The sequence below is a fragment of the Atractosteus spatula genome, chromosome 18 (assembly GCF_055471065.1).
Source record: "Atractosteus spatula isolate fAtrSpa1 chromosome 18, fAtrSpa1.hap1, whole genome shotgun sequence".
Taxonomy (NCBI): Eukaryota; Metazoa; Chordata; class Actinopteri; order Semionotiformes; family Lepisosteidae; genus Atractosteus; species Atractosteus spatula.
In genome coordinates, this window is record NC_142723.1 from 12,252,906 (window position 1) to 12,273,338 (window position 20,433).

The 20,433-nt window shown below is 46.9% G+C and overlaps 1 protein-coding gene across 1 annotated transcript in view; it reads right to left on the reverse strand.

Moving 5' to 3' along the window:
* Window positions 1-19,088, reverse strand: part of rhbdl1 (rhomboid, veinlet-like 1 (Drosophila)) — a 79,532-nt gene extending 60,444 nt beyond the window's left edge. The window contains exons 1-2 of the mRNA XM_088936281.1: window positions 18,762-19,088; window positions 3,036-3,194 (exon numbers count right to left, since the gene is read on the reverse strand). Coding sequence (XP_088792407.1) covers window positions 3,036-3,194; window positions 18,762-18,800 — 198 coding nt within the window. The 5' untranslated portion in view covers window positions 18,801-19,088. The remainder of the gene's footprint in view (window positions 1-3,035; window positions 3,195-18,761) is intronic.
* Window positions 19,089-20,433: the final 1,345 nt, after the last annotated feature.

Below are 20,433 nucleotides of genomic sequence, written 5' to 3' on the forward strand. Positions count from 1 at the left end.
TTTGCCGAATAAGGAGGGGAGGTTGTTTTGACTTCATCGGGGCCCCAGCATAAACACAAACAGGCCTGCAGGGCTGGAAACCACACCAGGCCTCTTGTACAGGAGCGCTGGCTGAGCAGAGTGTGATTTCCTTCATGAATCAGTGAAAGAGCGCCTTCACTTGATCAAAAAGCTCAATCCACTTACGTTCTGAGTACTGTCCGGATGCCAAATTCTATTTCAGTTAGTCAGGATATTTTCTTTACACATTCACACGCTGGGGTACTGTATGTACACATACTTTAAAGGTACAAGATAGACATATATGTGATATACACAACACAGAGATTGTCTTTCTTCAAAGGCTGCATATGTGGTGCAGTGATATGAAGTGTAATACTGTCACTGACCAAAATATTAGGAACCCACCCCCTGCTGGGTAACACACTGGGCCTTGATGAGTAGCTTGAACGGCTCTAACAGGACAGGGTGTGCTGGTTGACCTTCTGAGGCTGAACGGTGTGTGGGACTGTACCACACATCCCACCGGCTCCACCAGTATCTGATCCGAGGATTGTAATGGTCAGGGAAGGCAATGGCAGCCCGTCTCATGCTCCGGCAGCCAGCTATCTGTTGTCTGTGAGTGGGACCTCCTGTTTGTTTGACTTGCTCCTAATATTGTGGCCATTGAGTGCTTATTTTCCATTTTTGCCGCTTGTAATCTTCATATTTTTGAAACTGATGGATTTACTTCTGATCACGCGGCACGGTGGCGCTTTCTGACTCGGACTGTCTGGAAAGGAGAAGTTAAACTGACTTGATGGAACGCCAGTTTTCCACCTCTGTGGGCAGAAAAGCTGAATGAATGGCTGGTCCGACGACGTACACAGCTCGACTTTCCCTGTTCTCCAGAAAAAAACACTTCATTCCGACTGTGGGAGCCCTGCCAGCCCCTTATCTCACCATTCCCAGGCCTGGGGCTGTCCGTCAAACTCTACTCTCCCAGCACAATTTCTCTGCCTGTCAAAATCCCATTTCGCCTCCACTTCCCCCCGTTATATCAAGTCTTACCGTGCACAGACACAGCTGACACGGCAGCAGCTATTTTTACATCCCCATTTCAAAGAATTTCAACCCTAATTTCCTAAACAACGGGATTTACAGACTTTTTTTTAAAGAGACATAATCTAGAATGACCTCTGCCTGAATAGTAAATTTGTGTCACTTTGATACTATAACATATGCAAACTACACACAGATAAGCTGTATATCTCTATTAGCAACACAGTTAGTTTAAAGATCTACAGCAGCCGTGCAAAATTAAGCCCTGCAAGCACAGCAGATTTAACTTGCCAATTAAAAATATAATTCTGTAGTAACACCTTTCGAAACCTTATCTTAATGAAAGCCATTTCTGATTTTCGGTATTGATGTATATCTATACTCAGGCGTTGCTGTGTGTAGCTCACTTTATCACGTCTTCGATGGCAGAACGCTTAGTGCCCCAGCCACTGCAGCAGATCTGTGAACGCATAACGTATGTGCAGAGGAGTGCTTCTCATTCACTGGCACCACGCCTGCGTCAGAGCTACTGATAGCACGTTTGGGACCAAGCCTAAGTGTCCAGCGAGACATTATTCAAGTGCTGCACACGCCTGCCGAACTCAGAGCTTATCTGGTCTCAGTGGAGGTCACAGAAAGTCCAATCAGGTTAAAGTGCAATATCCCAGGGCTCCCAACTGGCAAGTAAAGGCACTCATTCAGATTACAGGCTGAGCTCGATGACTTGAAGCCTGGGCCTCGTCTGTAGCCAACTGTAACTGGGATTCTTCCACATGCAAACTGGGTAACTGGCATAAGACCTCCAGAGATTTTGTCAGCTGGCATTAGATGGCTAAGGCTCTCCTGGCCCCTGGCTAACTTCCTGTGTTGCTGAACATGTACTTTCCAAGCTACTACAGCCAATCTGAGAATGAATAACGTATGTGCCGAAGAGTGCCTGCAATAAAGTCAGTGACAGCTGCACCACATCTGACTGGAGCAGCAACCCCTGAACAAGAGTCCAGGTTGTGAGATGAGACGTAAAGAAACAATTTGCGATTCTTAATGGGAAGGTATAAGCTGAAGAAATGAGAAAAAGTGATCGTGTGGTGCTCAAAGATACAATAGCAAGGTGTACGCTGGGACCTCGAACCCCTGACCTTTCCGGAATGAGGCCAGAGCCCGAATCACTATTTCATGCTGCCCTCAAAGGGTCACGTGTCAAAGTGCAACGAGACAAAGCCTCTCAGATTGATTAATTCGTTCCACAGGGCACCAGAGGACCAATCGATGCACACCGTACAATTAAGATGTGAATTATAAAATGGTATAATCGGAGCTGTTTCGTTTTGTGTTTAGGTTTTTTTGTACTTGCGAAGAGCTGTGATGGCGCCTGGCTTCATTTGCATTCCTTTATTACCGAAATAAATGAACATTTAAAGGGAGCTGACTGATGGCAAAAAAACAAAACTGTACACCCATCTGTAATTTTCCACACTGCAGGAAAGTGTCAGCGGTTGTGTTGAAAATTGGCTACCTCTCAGAAATGTATTTCCTTCTGCATTGTAAGTGTTAAACTGATCCATAACATGAACACTATCCTTAAAAACAGACCCGAAATTGCAGACACTAGCAGAAACGGAGTTCTTACTTATTCCATGTGTTTTTTTTTTAATAAATATGGGAACTTTAAGATATTAGATTTCTTTCCCATGCATTATTAAGGGGCAGTTGCTCTGGTATAGAAATAAACGACATTACAAACGTCTTAAAGGAATTGACCTTAAGATAATAGAAAACGTATATATCAGATTGAATTAAAAACATTGGCTATCTTGTGCTTTTATGAATCAGCAATGCCGCTGATATCAGTGCTGTTAGCACACAGACATAGAATAATAGTAACTGAAGGGACCACACGGCAGGTGCACAGGGGGGCAGGATTTATGTGTAGAAGGATTAACCCCAATCCTCACCCCTCCTGTCTGCTGGGAAGCTGAATGCAGCCCACTCACCAGCTCGATGAGCTCCTGGTAGCAGACCTGGCCCTCCTCGTTGCTCTGTACCAGGGCGAACAGCATCTCCAGCTTGGCAGGGTCCAGCTGCAGCTCATGGTGCTCCACCAGGGTGGTGAAGTTCTCCACTCCGATGAAACCGGTGTTCTCTGGGTCCAGCTGCCAACAGAACACACACACTGGGTCACACACCTCCCTGGACACCTGATGGACACACACACTGGGTCACACACCTCCCTGGACACCTGATGGACACACACACTGGGTCAGACACTCACTGGACACCTGATGGACACACACACTGGGTCAGACACTCACTGGACACCTGATCGACACACACACAGGGTCTGACACTCACTGGACACCTGATGGACACACACACACTGGGTCAGACTCTCACTGGACACCTGATGGACACACACACACTGGGTCAGACTCTCACTGGACACCTGATGGACACACACACTGGGTCACACACCTCCCTGGACACCTGATGGACACACACACTGGGTCAGACACTCACTGGACACCTGATGGACACACACACTGGGTCAGACACTCACTGGACACCTGATCGACACACACACAGGGTCTGACACTCACTGGACACCTGATGGACACACACACACTGGGTCAGACTCTCACTGGACACCTGATGGACACACACACACTGGGTCAGACTCTCACTGGACACCTGATGGACACACACACACACACTGGGTCAGACTCTCACTGGACACCTGACTGACACACACACAGGGTCTGACACTCACTGGACACCTGATGGACACACACACTGGGTCAGACTCTCACTGGACACCTGATGGACACACACTGCATCAAACACCTCACTGGACACCTGATGGACACACACACAGGGTCTGACACTCACTGGACACCTGATGGACACACACACTGGGTCAGACTCTCACTGGACACCTGATGGACACACACACTGGGTCAGACACTCACTGGACACCTGATCGACACACACACAGGGTCTGACACTCACTGGACACCTGATGGACACACACACACTGGGTCAGACTCTCACTGGACACCTGATGGACACACACACACTGGGTCAGACTCTCACTGGACACCTGATGGACACACACACACACACACTGGGTCAGACTCTCACTGGACACCTGACTGACACACACACAGGGTCTGACACTCACTGGACACCTGATGGACACACACACTGGGTCAGACTCTCACTGGACACCTGATTGACACACACACAGGGTCTGACACTCACTGGACACCTGATGGACACACACACAGGGTCTGACACTCACTGGACACCTGATGGACACACACTGCATCAAACACCTCACTGGACACCTGATGGACACACACTGCATCAAACACCTCACTGGGCACCTGATGGACACGCACAATGGGTCAGACTCACTGTACACCTGATGGACACACACTGCATCAAACACCTCACTGGACACCTGATGGACACACACTGCATCAAACACCTCACTGGACACCTGATGGACACACAGTGCATCAAACATCTCACTGGGCACCTGACAGACACACACAGTGGGGCAGATTCTTTCCTGGACACCTGATGAACACTCACACTGGGTCAGACACTCACTGGACATCATGTCACAACAAGTCAGACTCTCTCCTGGACACCTGATGGACACACACTGGCTCAGACACGTGATGGACACCTGATGGGGACACACCAGGTCACACCAGGTCAGATACTCCCAAATGTAAATTGGGAAAACCAAGTATAACTCTGTGTAAATTCTACAACAGAGGTGAGAAATGAACACTCTCAGAGTTATATGACAAGATGTTTCCTCCAGATTTCAGAAAGCTACATCAGCAGCCTCATGGGAAGCTGTCTACAACTTCAAAGCTTTGCCAAAGGCCAGTTATGGGAGGTGTCCTGACATTCCTCATCAAGAAACCTTTTTATGGTCCCAAAAGCCCAATATTTACTGTGATGCTTGTGTTGTATTGGATCCCTTTAATTGCTTTAAACAGAGGTGGATCATAAAACTGCCAGAATTTAGTTTTGTGAAATAGGGTCTTATGACCGACAGACTAGTAAAGCACAGAGCCACTGACAGCTCACTGCAGGGCTCCTCTGTCATTCAGCTCAGGTTTACTGGCATCAGATCCTGCCTACAGCTCCTCAAAAGACACTCTGCGTTTACACAGGGAAAAACCAGGCTTACAGCTCTCCACATCTCCCTTTTCTACCATGGAGCCCCATGTGTTGGAAAGTAAAATCCACATTTTTCTAACACTGAAAGACATCAAGCTACCTAGGCAGATAGATTGATATTTACACAGATACATCTTAAAAACAGATTCATTACTTAAAGGGAAAAAAAATACATTCTCAGTAATTTCCTAGAGGTGTCACATTTCGCTCTGCTTTTCTGTAAGAAAAATTCTTTTTGTTCAGGGGGGAAAGAAAGATTACTCGACTTTCCTGCTTCATGATTCAAGAAATTCATGATTTATATGTGAAAATGTAATACACCCTTCTATATGGACACGCATTTATCTAATCTAAATGTGACCCATTCGCTGCCATTGTCTGAAAATTCAGTTTTACACTACACAAAATCCTGTTTCAGAAAATAATAGTGAAAAGTGATTCAAATGATTAACCTCTACATACAGTACACAGGTTATAGATAGATAGATAGATAGATACTTTATTGATCCCGTGAGGGAAATTGCAGTGCAACAGCAACTTAACACACACAACACAGCCACAGTGTAACGAATTATATAATAATAGTACAATACATACAATACAATACAAGAGTTACTCACAGTCCGGACGCACAAGAACAAACTAGAACAGAACAGTACACAGAAAATCGTATCACACTCATATCACACATATGAATATAAATATAGATGTAACTATAGATATAAATATAAATGTATTGCACAGGTCCCTGGCATATATTGCACAAAAAGTGGTTGTAAACGGGAAAAAGAAAAAGAAAAAGAAAGAGAACAGATGTAGCAGTAGATGTGTAGATGCGTTTAGTCCAGAAACAGGTCACTGTCGATGTTGCCTCTGCCAAGACGCAAGGTGGATGCATTGTACAGTCTTATGGCAGACGGCAAGAATGACCTCCTGTAGCGCTCCCTGTCGCACCGTGGATGAATCAGTCTATTGCTGAACGTGCTCTTCATTCCTGCAAGCCTGTCATAGAGGGGATGGGAGAAGTTGTCCATGATGGCCTCTAGTTTGGACATCATTCTCCTCTCAGCCACTACCTCCAAGGAGTCCAGGTCAAACCCAATGACAGAGCTTGCTCTCCTGATGAGCTTGTTCAGCCTTTTGGAATCTACTGTTCTAATCCCAGAGCCCCAGCACACCACTGCGTAGAAAATGGCACTCGCTACCACCGACTGATAGAACATGTGTAGCATCTTACTACACACATTGAAGGACCTGAGCCTCCTCAAGAAATAGAGTCGGCTCTGTCCCTTCTTATAGATGGCCTCGATGTTCTTAGACCATTCCAGTCTATCGTCGATGTGCACTCCCAGGTACTTGTACGAGTCCACCATCTCCACGCCACTCCCATGGATGTAGTATTCTCCATGTAGTATTCTACATATTGCAAGTATTCTCCATGTCCTTAGGACACTGTATCGATCTACCTATTGAAGGTAGATCACTAACCATAATGGCACAGTCTTGTAGGTAATACAACTGCTGTGTACCTCTGTAGACTAAAATAGGAACAATTTCAAGAACAATGAAAACAATACCTGGACTATTCTGGAGCCTGTTTAATTGTCATGTTCTCCAATACAATCCACTCCTGAATGTAGTAGTTGTAGCAGCAGCAGCAACGACAGTAGTAGACAACTGGGCACAACACTTCATAGCACTCAATAATGAGGACTCCCCTCCACCTCTTCGGTTGTCCCCACCTGGATGACGCAACTGCAGTCATAGAGCACCAGTACACTCGCCACACACCAGCTCGCAGTGGGGAGGAGAGCAGAGTGATGAAGCCAGTTCAGAGAGGGGGATTATTAGGAGACTCTGATTGGTCAGGGGTAAAATCCACTCCTGAATTTATGATCGATCCCCAAATCCTAAGATCTAAGATCTAAGAACATCACATCTTGTAGGAATTGCGTGGAAGTTGCTGTGTGCTGTTTTGGAGGGCTGGGGCTGGGGTTTTCAGCGTGCAACTTTATTTTCTGTGGGGTTTGAGCAATTCGCTGTTATGATATCAGAAGGCAGATGAACATCAAAATTCGCCAGTGAAGTGCTAATTTCCAAAAGTGACAGAATACAGAAGTGGATTTTGTACAGCGGTAGGGGCACATTTTCCTTGTTTTCACCCATACTTGTTACATCTCTTTTAAATGCACTATGATGCACTGCTACTGTATGATTGCAAGTAGAGTTGTTATTCACCAGAAATGGAAATGGAGCTTAGCCTGTTTCAGAGTGAAATGTGGTTTGGACCTTAATTACACCTCAGAGTGGGGAATGACTGAAGACGCAGCTGTCATTGCACAGAGCAGCGGCTTCAGAAATACTGTAGGCATGTTCACATGAATCTTCACTGTTTTAGGGCTGACACAGTCCACAGTGCTCTTATCACTGGTTTTGCGTGACACTATTTTATTTTAAAAGTGAATGTGAGAATTCTGAATTGAATTCTTTACAATTTCTTATTTGTTTACATCTTCAGCAGGGCTGACTGAATTCTGCACTTTTTCCCCACCTGCACTCTGTGGGAGCCATGTCAGGGGGTCATGAGAGAAGGCTACCTGTGAGGGTAGGGGTATCGCAGCTGAGAGCTGGGACACGATTCCTTATTTGGGCAGACATTAAATAAAAAAATAATCAGCTTCTGGAAGTGTGGCCTTGTTTTGGACTCTTCAGAAATAAAATATTAAGCCGTTACACACATAATTGGTGGCCCTAACCTAAACAAGCCATTCCTTGGCACAAACTTGTGGATTTAATAGAGATATCTCCTGGCCCTCCTCAGCCGCCAACTGTCTCTGCACTCTGGCTAAAAGCAGCAGTCATGTCCACCCCAGTCCACCGAACCTGCAGGCAACAGACAGGGCTGTCCCCCAGATGGCTCTGAACTGTAGCTGCAGCAGTAGAGGTGCCGGGTTTAAAAATCAGCACATTAACAGGCAAACACAGGCAGGACGACTGTCTGGGGAGCCACAGAAAATAAAACTATCAGTCAGGAAGTTATAGTTGAGACCTAGTTTCCCTGCACGCTGCATAGTGGTCTTCGCTCTGGTGCTGCTGTCTGAGAGTTGGGAGAGTTATCATCGAACACTGCAGTGTTTTAATTCCAGTTAATCTACTTGTCTGACTCCCTTGCCCTAATCTTTTTCCCAGTGTAAGATAAGAGCAATTAAGCATATGCTAATTTGTTTCCACCCTCCTCAGTCATTTCTGGATTCAAGTGAGGCTCCATTTGCTGCTGGATGAGTGACTCACATAATGGACAATATTAATATTTATTTATTCTTAGCTCTACACAGCGAAGTGAATGAGCCAGGTCAATAACGACAGGGCCACAGCACAGTCCTGTGCCGTTTCTGCAGGTAGAGAGCCATCTACAGATTCATTTCAGACATAGCATACTTAAAACTAACATTGGCAGGTCTGGCAGCGGCAGCACCGTAAAAAAACCGTAAAAAAGAGCACTTTGTAAGACTTATGCTAAAATAAGCACTTCAAAGGCGTGCTTATCGCTTTACTGTATTACCATAAAGACACGCGAGCGGGGCCTTCATGGCGGGCTGCCCTGTGCTCAGCTGCCTCTTTCCCCCTTCGCCGGTAAATTTCAAATGTTTTTTTTATTTAATTCCATATTCAGCTCTGAGGGTCGTGTAACGGAAGGGGGGGGGGGGTGTTTATTTTTAATTACGGCTCAGATGCCAGCCTGTGAAAAATTGATTAAGGATGCTAATAAATAAAAGCAAAACAGAAAATTAAGCAATTACATAGCTGAAGCAGCAGTAATCAATCGAAGGGAACGGGCGTCGGTGTTAACTCTTTCTAACGCACGGTAACTTTGGCGCCGATGGCGTTTATCGGAAAAGAGCTGATGAAACCTCACCAATGACGTTTCCAATGCCATTTTAAAACACCCCAATTCCAGGCACACACTCAAAGCATGGAGCCTTATGCGCAACATTAGAAAGGAAGGCATGGTTGTAAAATTACTCCCACGAACGGCACCTTTCACACACGCCTAGGAGCGTAACACCGAGAATCTCAGACAGCCGGAGAACCACAAGACTCCACAGAAAAAAATACAATTGTTACGTTATTACCAACACAGCTGGAACAGCTTTTCAAGTCACAGAACTGCCGCAAAGGGAAGACAGGAAAAAAACGGAAATGCACCTTGGAATACGGAAATAACATTTAAGGCACATCGTCCTTCTATTTATCACCAAACCTTCTTAGATATACCAGGGTTTTGAAATGACATATTATACATACATGACAAACAATGAACATAAAAAATTATTAACAGATCATTTGTAGAACCTTAGAACTATCCGAGTTTTGTTATTAAAACGTTACCCCGTCTCCAGGAATCGGTAAATCCTAGGCACTTCAGTTAAAGCCAAGTGTTAAACTATTACAGATTCTCTATAGGCTTTATGAATGGAATTTAAATCTCCTAACCTCAATTTTCATGTTGGGTGCCCCCCCCCCCCCCGCCTTTTTTTGTTTTTAAATAAAAACATTGTATCGCAGGAGTCAGGACCACTTAAAAATGCAACACCTCGCTCCTGAAATTAAGCTGTTCTGAATGAGCTCAAACAAGAAAGGCTTTGATCTATTTCCGACTAATCCACTCACATTGTGCTTCATGCTGCGGTATTTATACATGACATGTTTCCCCGTTTGTTTCTGCTGAAACAGAATATGAAACTCACACTGCTGATGGTAGGAGTGACTGACTCGTGCCCTGAGATGAAAACACAGACTCTGTTCATAGATCGGTTCAGGAAATTGGTACAAACATTTCTACAGGCAATTCAAAGCACCCAGCAGCATGCAGGCTATCCAGGACATTGTGAGAGGGTAGCAGCAGCCAGTGCGACCAGAATGCACCCCCTCATGGAGTGCATCTTTAACACTTCCTCCGAGACGAAAACACAGAGCTGTCAGAGAAAATACAAAATTGCGCAAGGGACAAGTGACTCCAGGAGGAAATGCAGAGGAAAGCAGCTCTTAAATACTAACATATACTGTACATCCGCCAATTACAGCAGCAATGTAGATGTGTGAGTCATGCTGGGAGCTGCCTGATGGTCCAACCATTAACATTAAAAGTCGGTGTAGAGCAAAATGGTGCAAAGTCAACAAAGTCATTGGTGTACAGAAAAATGTTGCAAAGACTTGATTTTGGTGCCAGACATTGTTCTGTGTGTTAGTGGGACCAGCAGGGGGGCGCCCACCCTGCAGTCTGTGTGGGTCCTAATGCCCCAGTATAGTGGCGGGGACACTATACTGTAGCGGGCACCGTCTTTCGGATGAGACGTTAATCCAAGGTCCTGACTCTCAGTGGTTATTAAAGATCCCTGGGCATTTCTCGATAAAGAGTATGGAGTTATCCCGGTGTCCAGGCCAAATTTCCCCCCCTCGGCCTTTACTGTGGCCTCCAAATTGTCCCCATGTGTGATTGGTTTGCCCTCCATCCAGGGTGTACCCTGCCTTGCGCTCGCTGCTTGCTGGGTAGGCCCCGGCTTCCCGCGACACCGTATGGTATAACCGTATGGTTTGACAAATGACATGACAGGGCTTGTGCAGGTCTGCAGAGGAGGGCATGGTGGCAAGTCATATGTCTAAACAGATGTGAGGATGAGCCTTCAACAGTCAACCCAACCAGCGCAGTCCCAGCTACCACCCTGTTAAAAAGACTCTGTGAAATAAGTGGGATATAGTTCTGCGGTGCTTGAAAATACAGTAAATCACCATTTGGAGACTTGTTCATTTTGAATTGTGACCACTGATTTGTGTAACTTGTGCGGTTAGAACTGTATCTCTTTGAAAGATGTACACGCTGCTGTAATCATGTTTATTTCCGAGGTGGAGAAAGCCTGCCAACCTGGCATGCTGTCAGGAAGCGCTGTGCCGCTCACACCGCAGGCTAGAGGAGCACACGCTTGCGGTGCGTTCCAGAGGGGCTCCGTGCGCTTGAGCTGCAGCATCCCCAAGTTACAGCTGCTTACAGTTCGGATACACGGCTGTTCTTCACGAGCGAGTTTAAAGGGGATGAAGGTAAAATTCTGAAAAAGGAATTTCAGAAAAGGAAGCGAGATAAGGTGGACTCCTATCCTTGGTTCATTTATCAGAAAGGTTTTATAGTTGAATTATGTGTCCCTTTTATTGAGTAAAATGCCATTAACAGGCAGGCAGGGGTTTGCGCTGCAGCTGTGTTACCCGGTCAGCTCAGCTCCTCCTGGCTCTGAGAGGACAGTCGGAGGTTGGAGTCCTGGGGCGCTGGGCACAGAGCCTCACCATGGCAGACATGACGCAGGTAGGGGGGGGGGTGGGGGGATCTAATAGACGCTGTGGAAGAGACACAGGGTCGTTCAATATCACCTTGCAGGAACTCTTTGAACTGAGCCAGCAGCTCGGTCACTTTCAGCTCCCGGTAAGGGTCGCAGGGAGAGGCCGGGAGCAGCTCCCAGCAGCTGGAGTCGGGAGGGAGGGGGCTGTTTTTCTCAGGGAGCGAACGGGCTAGGGGGAAGCGCGGTAATTGAACCGATGCGACATGACGAACGGCACGGCACCGCCGGGCCTGCATCGGTTGCCACAGCGACGGGGCGCTCGTTTCTGTGGCGAGAGCGTGTGCGTGCGCGCGCAGGCACACGGAGCCTCTCCGGGCTCCGTCTGCGCCACACGAGCAAACGCACGCAGCGCATTCCTTTAACCTCAACCTCCTCCTCCTCCCCCTTCCTGGTGCCCAGAGAGCTGTCGTGTCACAACCGCTGCCCTGGGCCTATTGCCCTCTCATCTCACAGCCCCCCCCTCGGGAAGATTTACCGTGTAGTTATACACACAAACACCACGGTCGGTGTTGAAGAATCAGACTTCTCATGAATGGGCAGTTTCTTTTCCTCCCTCATTATAATAACCACAAAGATTAATTAATTTGACAAGGCCACCTCTGGGGCTGTCTTTCCATGGGAGACTGAGCAGGCTCAGGGGGAAGATTTACAATGTGACACCAGCTGAGGAGCTGGCACCTCACCAGCCCGGATGCCGCGTGTGTGAGACGGAGGTGGGCTTTTTGTGCTGCACACCCCAACACACAGCACAGCACCATGCTCCACCCGTTACTATCTCACACACCCCTGAGGAAGCGCGTGGATACGGCACTTCGACAGATACCTTGAGCTGGAAAAATATGACTCAGTTATCGACGGGAAAGGGCAGAGGCTTTGGTTTTCCACATACCCCCCTACATTTTGAACCTGTCCTTGAGCTTTCTAGCTGCCTGAAAAAGAGAAAAGCCAAGTCAACAGCCAATACACTCCCAGCTGGTCCACATGGCAAAACTGAGCCTCAGCAGACCCGAGTCATGAATAACACGTGTGAAGAGAGCCACAGGACCTGCAGTGAGATGCACAGCCAGGCCCCCCAGCCCATCAGAGCTCGCCATTTTCCTTAACGCCTGTCCCAGCATCAAGCTGCGTTTTGACAGATCTCATCACATCAGCCCTCGAATCCTGACCCAGTCATTTCCTCAATCCACAGAATCGCCAGCACCCATTAAGGAACTGGTAATTGTTATTAACACTACTATCCCAGAATCACTGTTAGAATCACTACTGTCCCAGAATCAGTGTTAGAATCACTATTGTCCCAGAATCAGTGTTAGGAGACCTGCAGGCTGATGACAATGTCAGTGAGTGACGCACTGCTCCTGAAGGGGGCGCTCTCGCTGTCGTCAGGCGTGACGGAGATCACAGCGTGTCTGTCCACACTTGGCTCTGCACACGGAGGAGGACGTTGCCTGGGAATGTCCCATCCTCTCTGGCACAGGTGCGAGAGTCGCCAACGGGAATCCACTGCGGTTCCAGAAACGGTCCCGAATCGTTCAATCGTTCATCCATTATCTATTCTCCAATACAGAGTCGCGGGGTAAATTGGGTAGATAGCAAAGAAATAATAATGGGCAATTTCCCAGTGGAAAACAATCCGTTAAAACTCAAAACCGTGAGCCCCAGTCGCAAGGGATACTGGGATAGCACGACAACAGCAGTCAGATCCAAAACGGAGACTGACATACGTACACCTCAAGTGCTGTGATGGTATATCCTGATTTGAAGGGACCCACAGATCCAGGAGGTGCGTTAGGTTAACAGACCACATGTTTTTCAGTTTTACTATGCTTCCACTGTCTTTTATGACACTCTACACTATTTTATTATTTGACGCTCTATTACCTTTTTATGGGGAGGGCATCACACGCCTTTTCACAGTCTTTTGATTTTCTGAAAGTTACTATTCTATTTGATACAAGCGACAGTCAGCATTTTATACATTTTATATCTATTCATCAGTGTCAGAGCGCGTATGTGTTAATGCATCTCCTGATTTCCATTTGTTATTGTCAATGTGTGTTACAGGGATCCGGAATGAGCTATCCAGTCACGATCATGAGGCCAGCAGACGTTTTAAAGACAAGCTGGATCACATCCTCAGATAAATTAACTGGGCCAAAGGGCCTGCTCTTGTTTGTATCTTTTCCTACATTTATTTGGAAGCATATAAGGAAGTTGACAGAACAACAAGAGATATTCACCGTTCCCTTCAATTCCAGTTCCCCACACAGTAAAGGAAGCTTTTTTTATTCCCCAAATCTCAAATCTTTTTTTTTTTTTTTTTTAAAGAGACATCAATTCTTGAAGAGGCTTTTTAATTAAAGATTATATAGTTGGCTGCCATTCAAGCTCCTTTGCTAAAACTGTGCCGGTCCCCCATCCAGCTCATAAGACAAACAAAACGCTCCTCTAATTGAAATGTCTCTGTGTGTGTGTGCAGCGATGTGCCAGAAATAGATTGAGATCAGCCCATCTCTCCTCCTGCAGACGGAGCCCCGTCGTAAACAGCCTGTCACACACACACAGTCACACACCTGAACGCAGCCCCCGAGTTAAAAGACCCCGCATGAAGGCAAAAGTCGGCCTTGCTTCCAACACTCTTGATGATTGGGTTCCGGCTATAGTTTCCACATCAGTCCGAGAAGAAGAATGCAAGGGAAAAAAATAGGAAAATTCTTATATCCATTTTCTTATAGCAAATTACATACTGATACTAGTAATCAGTTTGTTTTAAAGACCCAGGGCAAAGTCCCAATATGGGGTATTTCAAACATACGCATCTTGCTGAAATAGAATGACACACAGTGCTGTTAAATGAAGTGCTCGGTTGGGCTGAATAGCTTGTTATTAACTTAATGTTCTTTTGCTCTTTGTCATGTTATAAGCATCTTATATCAGAAATGCGTGTTCATCGGCAATTAAGGTTTTATGGCTCTGCTTCATATGAGCGTAGGACACTGCTGGTCAACGAACAACACACAATGAACGTCTGCCTTTTCACCACTGCGTTTTGCTGAGCGTTTTACAGGTGACATCATCCCCATGCTTCCTGGATAGCACTTAATTTAGCCAGGATGACCTCATTGAGTGTAGCGAACGTTTCTGACGTGACAAAGTGGCACAACCACGGATACTGGTATTTTAATAAATTAACAAGTAATAGGTTTATTCAATGCCGAAAGAGAGGAAAGAAAACAAAACGTTTCGGCTGTGGAGCCTTCTTTGGGTGTAAGGATAAATTAAACAGTGAAGTAGTGTAATAATAATATTATTACACTACACTACAATAATACACTACAATATTTACACTACAATAATAATACATTAAACATTTAATTTATTGAATGTTTGATTTAATTTAATAAATGAAACATGAATAAATTAAACATAGCTGTTGTCGTGGTTGCATAGCCTCTATGATTTCAAGTGATAGAATAAAATATTGTAAAGGCAGCAAAATGATATCGTTGCTACTGTAGCTGGAACGCGGTGCTTTCTTGGAACTGTCCCTGAGTCATGCTGGAATGTGATTTTCCATTAGCAAATATCTGACCTCTGCGTGAGTACAGCCTCAGCTTTTAAAACACATTCCAAAACACTTACAAAAAGTTCACCCTCCAAAATAAAACCGTGCAGGATATGCCCCACTGTCAGCTCCTGCTAGAATTTGCAGCTTGGACGACGCTCCATGTCTGTTAGTGCAAACCCAGCTTGAGACTTTGGGAACTCAAGTTCCAGGGCTGCTTGTCTATCCAGAGAAAGTGTGATCCAGACCACTACAAGAACATTCACCTTCACAAATATCAGCTTGTCCTGGCTCCTGCTCCCAATCTGATTTTAAAGATTGAGGAGTTCGTGATCATCGGCACTGAAAACGAGCCCAACAGACAGGAAAAACACGACCACAGATTGTCACCCGGAGGTCCAGCCTGCTGAATTTGATCACAGCCAGCCATTGCACACCTGGGATGCACGAGCTCTTAAAGAAGGAGAGGCGATGGAGTATGCCATCCAGAAGCGTCATGCCCACAGCACTTCGGACACAATCTCTAGACCAAACAGCAGCAGACTGCAAAAACCAACAGACCTGCAAAGAGACACTCGTCTGAAAAAACCACATCTCAGCCCCGTCACAGCTCTGTCAGAACCATGTTGCAAGGAGATTTCCCTGTGAAGCTAGCTGGCATAAACGGAAAGATGTCAGGCAGCCTGAGACTACCATATTTAGATCAAAGCAGCCTGGTTTTGTTACAGAGCAAAGCAGAAAAGTGACTGGGCACCAGACTACTGGGAATCAGACGGGAGTATGGGATCTCATTGCCCAGCAGGTATGAGAAGAACAAGACGTCAGCCACCCTGTTCTCGCTAGTGCTGAGCTGCCAGATTCTGTGCCAGAGGATTTCACAGCCTTCTGTCAAGCCTTCAGGATGCGCAGGAAGGAAGCCAAAAAAAAGGAGTAAAAGCCGTTCCCACGCACAGTAGATTCTGAGTGGCCCGACGGTTCTGAAAATCAGCTGGCTAACAGGAGGTTCCCAGTCCAAGCCCCAGTTTTGCCACTGACATACAATGCCTCATCCTACACCAGTTCCCACACCTCCTTACACCCTGTCCCTCAGCGGTCTTGGTTAAATAGCTCCCCCCCAACCCAGTATCTAGAAATCGCTTTGGATAATGGCATCCATTCAGAAATGAATCGCGTAAATGAGCACGTGCGCTTCTTCGCTCGTCAATGACAGGAGGTGGAGTCCCTGTGCGTACGTCTTCAATGACAGCGCTCACCGCAGCACGTGGTGGAGCAGGGAGAGAAGGCTCCGCAGCACTCCAGTCACCTGGCTGAACCCCGAGAAAACCGCTCTCCAAGGCTCTGCAGGCAATGTCCAACGTATTTGCACAGGGTCTCCTTAAAAACACAGTTTACATGGGGTACCTACTGCGTTATATCTTAAAAGCGAGCCAGGGACATGATTTGTCCTTTGATATCTCCTGCAGGTCACCTAACATTTACTTACAGAGTTCCAGAGCATAATGAAAGAGGTAATGGGCACCCACCCCATGGGTCTACAATGGACCAGTAAACCAAATGCACTTTGGGGACAATCTGTCCGTCTTTTGTAAAAGAAATAAGAAAGGAAAGCACAGTGAAGGGAAAACGCGCTAGTCTTCACCGTGAGCACTGAGTGGGAAAAGACACAGACCATTAGGGACAAACACTGTCATAATTGTGTCTTGGTGTGGAGACCTCGCTGAATTTCACCCCAGGCGCTCAGGCGATCTGTTGACCTCAGACCACCAAGATCACATTTGGCCCAAAGCCTGATGATTTTAGCACATTAGCTAAATGGCTGAACGGAATTGGCGATAAGCACACGGCTCAATTTTGCTTTTGTAAAATAAAAGGCCACAGAGCAGGGCGGCCACAGCACCTGAAAAGCTCGATCCGCTCTCCTGATATACATGTTCTCAAACGTGTAACAGACCACATCTCTGAAGCAGCAGACCCACAGCTATGGAGGACCTAACCCTACAGCGTGACCTTCATTAAAAATCAAAGCGTTTATCTTTCAGTTTGTATTTTTAAGGCTATGTCCTATTTACTTGTTATTTTATACCTGTTTTTCCACTGGGCTGCCTGTGATGTTCTGCACTGTATTGGAAATGCTCGTCAGTCAGGACTGACACCACACACAGCACTTCCTAGCATCTGTAGTATTTTGCCTCATCACACGTTTTACCTAAACAGCAGAGAGCTTGGGGGTGGAGGACAGTTCCTGCTGTTTCCTTTCAAACCACATCTCATTCAAACATCTGAAACCATTCGGACCCGGGCAAGAGATTCGGTCCCAGTTTGATAAGGCACTCTTCGCCTTTCTGTGTAGCTCCCAGTACTAACTACAAAATAACTACTGAAGAATTAGTATGCGCCCACAGTCTCCTACCCACTTTAAATCTCTATCAGCGGTACTTGGATCCTAAAATTCACTAACATTTATCACAGTGGAGGGAAGGCGATGTCTATCTGTCAATCTGTTTATCTCTCTGTGCAGTCCTGTTACTGCGCAACACGAGCTGAACGGATCTGACAGCCAACGATGAATTCCAAGGCAAAAATAAGGCACAAGCGATGGTGAGAAAGATCACACAGTCCCACAAGTGATCCTGAGCCGATCATCTTCAAACGCACAGAAATAGTTCGGTTATTTAAAAAAAAAGAGCCTAAAGGCAGTATGAATGCAAAAGAAAAAAAAAACACACTGGGCAATTACTACACTGAACGTTACTCTGAGACAAGCAATCCTCATCTCTCTCTCTCAGCTCCAGGGCAGAAGGAAATAAATCCCTTTTAACAGTTGGGGGTGGCTGGGAGCTGTTCCTAGTCCCGTGATCAACTCCCTGGCATCCATGTGGCTTCAATCCCTTCACACATCTTTGCTCCTAACCCCTGTGACTTTCTTTCCAGATTGAGGCAACCCAACCCAACTAATGCCCGGACAGAGAGTTGGATGGAGATATCGGTTTCTCCGGGATCTTCATCCGGGATGCGGCAGGGAGGAATTCTGCCGCAAGGAGCGCGGAGATTGCAGGCACAGCCACGACACAAACCCAGCACGCCATCAAGAGTTATTTGTACACAACAGTCCAGGTCACAAAACATGGAAGAGCATGGCCGTGTAGCCCTAGGAGGTGAACAGCCATCCTGACGTCCCAGCCAGCTAGCAGGCACAAACAGAGCAGCCAGCCACCAGGAACAGGAGAACGCAGAGCACAAGGTCAGCGTCCTTCAAGATTAACAACAAACACAGGAGGAAACCTGAAAAATCCCCAAAACACACATCCAAGTCCAAAATCCTGTGACACAGCCCATTTCTTTACAGGTAAAGCCAGTGACTTTGTCCAAGTCCTAGTTCTGTTCCCAACTTTGGCTTGTTTACATGCTGTTCATCCAGCACTCTCCTCACCTCATGTCCAACCCCCCCCCCCCCTTCCCGGACCACCACGACAGCCCCTACCCCTTCCCTGAGTCCCAGATCCACTCAGGAAAACCGAACGAGAGGACCTCGCTGCCTGTAACCATAGAAACTGAGCCAGCCTGCTTACCTGCTCTTGTATGAGCTGAAACAGGGAACTTCTATCCATATACCGGCCAGGATTTTCAGAGGAACCGTGACAAGGGCAGAGGGAAGAAAAAGGGGGGCAGGGATTCGGGAGAAGGGTGGCGACTGAAGTGGCCGGCTCCTTTCGTAGGGTCCCGGAGACAGGAAAAGCCGAGAAGCGGGGGTTGAATGCAGGCTCCAGCCGGGCAGATCGGGAGTCCCTCTTCTCCTGCCTTGTGAGACCCGCTGCAGCAGTGGTAGCGGAGAGAGCCTGAGCGGAGCAGCAGAGTCTGTGAAGCACTCACTCACTCACGCTTTCCTCCTCTCTCCACACACGGCGCACAGCGAGAATGCCAATGAGGCAGGAGTAGGAGGGGGAGCCTCTCGTCCAATGGGAGCCGGAGGGGGCGTGGCTGCGGTGTGTGGCACGGGGATGGATGGCACTGTGCACAGAGGAATCAGTGACACTGCGGCTGGCTCACAGGCACGATGCTCACACCTCTTGCGGGCTCTCTTCATTTCTCCTCTCCTCCAGCCCAGCCTCTATAGTGTGAGTGCACAGAGTGCCATCTACCCTACTGTTCTCTGCTCATGGATCACACCTATAAAAACCTCGACAGCCTCATGAATTTCCCTCAGTAGCCTTACAGAGCGATACTTCTTGCTCTACAATAAGGGTGACAGCAGGCGCTATGCTTGTGATTCACCAGTGTTCTTTGGCTGGCTCTGTTTTGGACCTAGTTTCCTGTAAAAGATTTTTTCTATATTCTTTCAGTGAGCTCTAGACTTTCCACCTAACATTTTCCTGATTTTATCTCACCTACTAGATTTCACTGCAGGCAGAATGTCTTTAATAATAATAATAATTGCTTACACTTATATAGCGCTTTTCTGGACACTCCACTCAAAGCTCTTTACAGGTAATGGGGACTCCCCTCCACCACCACCAGTGTGCAGCCCCACCTGGATGATGCGACAGCAGCCATAGTGCACCAGTACACTCCCAGCACACCAGCTATCAGTGGGGAGGAGAGCAGAGTGATGAAGCCAGTTCATAGAGGGGGATTATTAGGAGGCCATGATTGGTAAGGGCCGATGGGAAATTTGGCCAGGACAGCGGGGTTACACCCCTACTCTTTTCAAGAAACGCCCTGGGATTTTTAATGACCGCAGAGAGTCAGGACCTCAGTTTTACATCTCATCCGAAGGACAGCGCCTGTTTATAGTATAGTGTCCCCATCACTATACTGGGGCATTAGGACCCACCTGGACCGCAGGGTGAGCGCCCCCTGCTGGCTCCACTAACACCTCTTCCAGCAGCAACCTTAGTTTTTCCCAGGAGGTCTCCCATCCAGGTACTGTCCAGGCTCACACCTGCTGAGCTTCAGGGAGCTGCCAGCTGTGAGTTGCAGGGTGAAATGGCTGCTTTAAGGGAAAACTCTTTCTTTGTGAAACCAATGAAATGGTCAAACCCAAAAGAGCCGAGAGCAATCTGGGCTAGTGCAGATTGTGCAGCTCAAGATTTGTCTCAAGAAGTTTTCACAACTGCACCTTAGTTAAAAACGAGCACAATTTTCTTTTTGCACTTCTCCTGATGCAGAGGAAAGCTCTATAGCTGCAAGGGAATGCACTGCAACTAATCACAGGCACACACCAGCTTCTATTACTGTACCTTC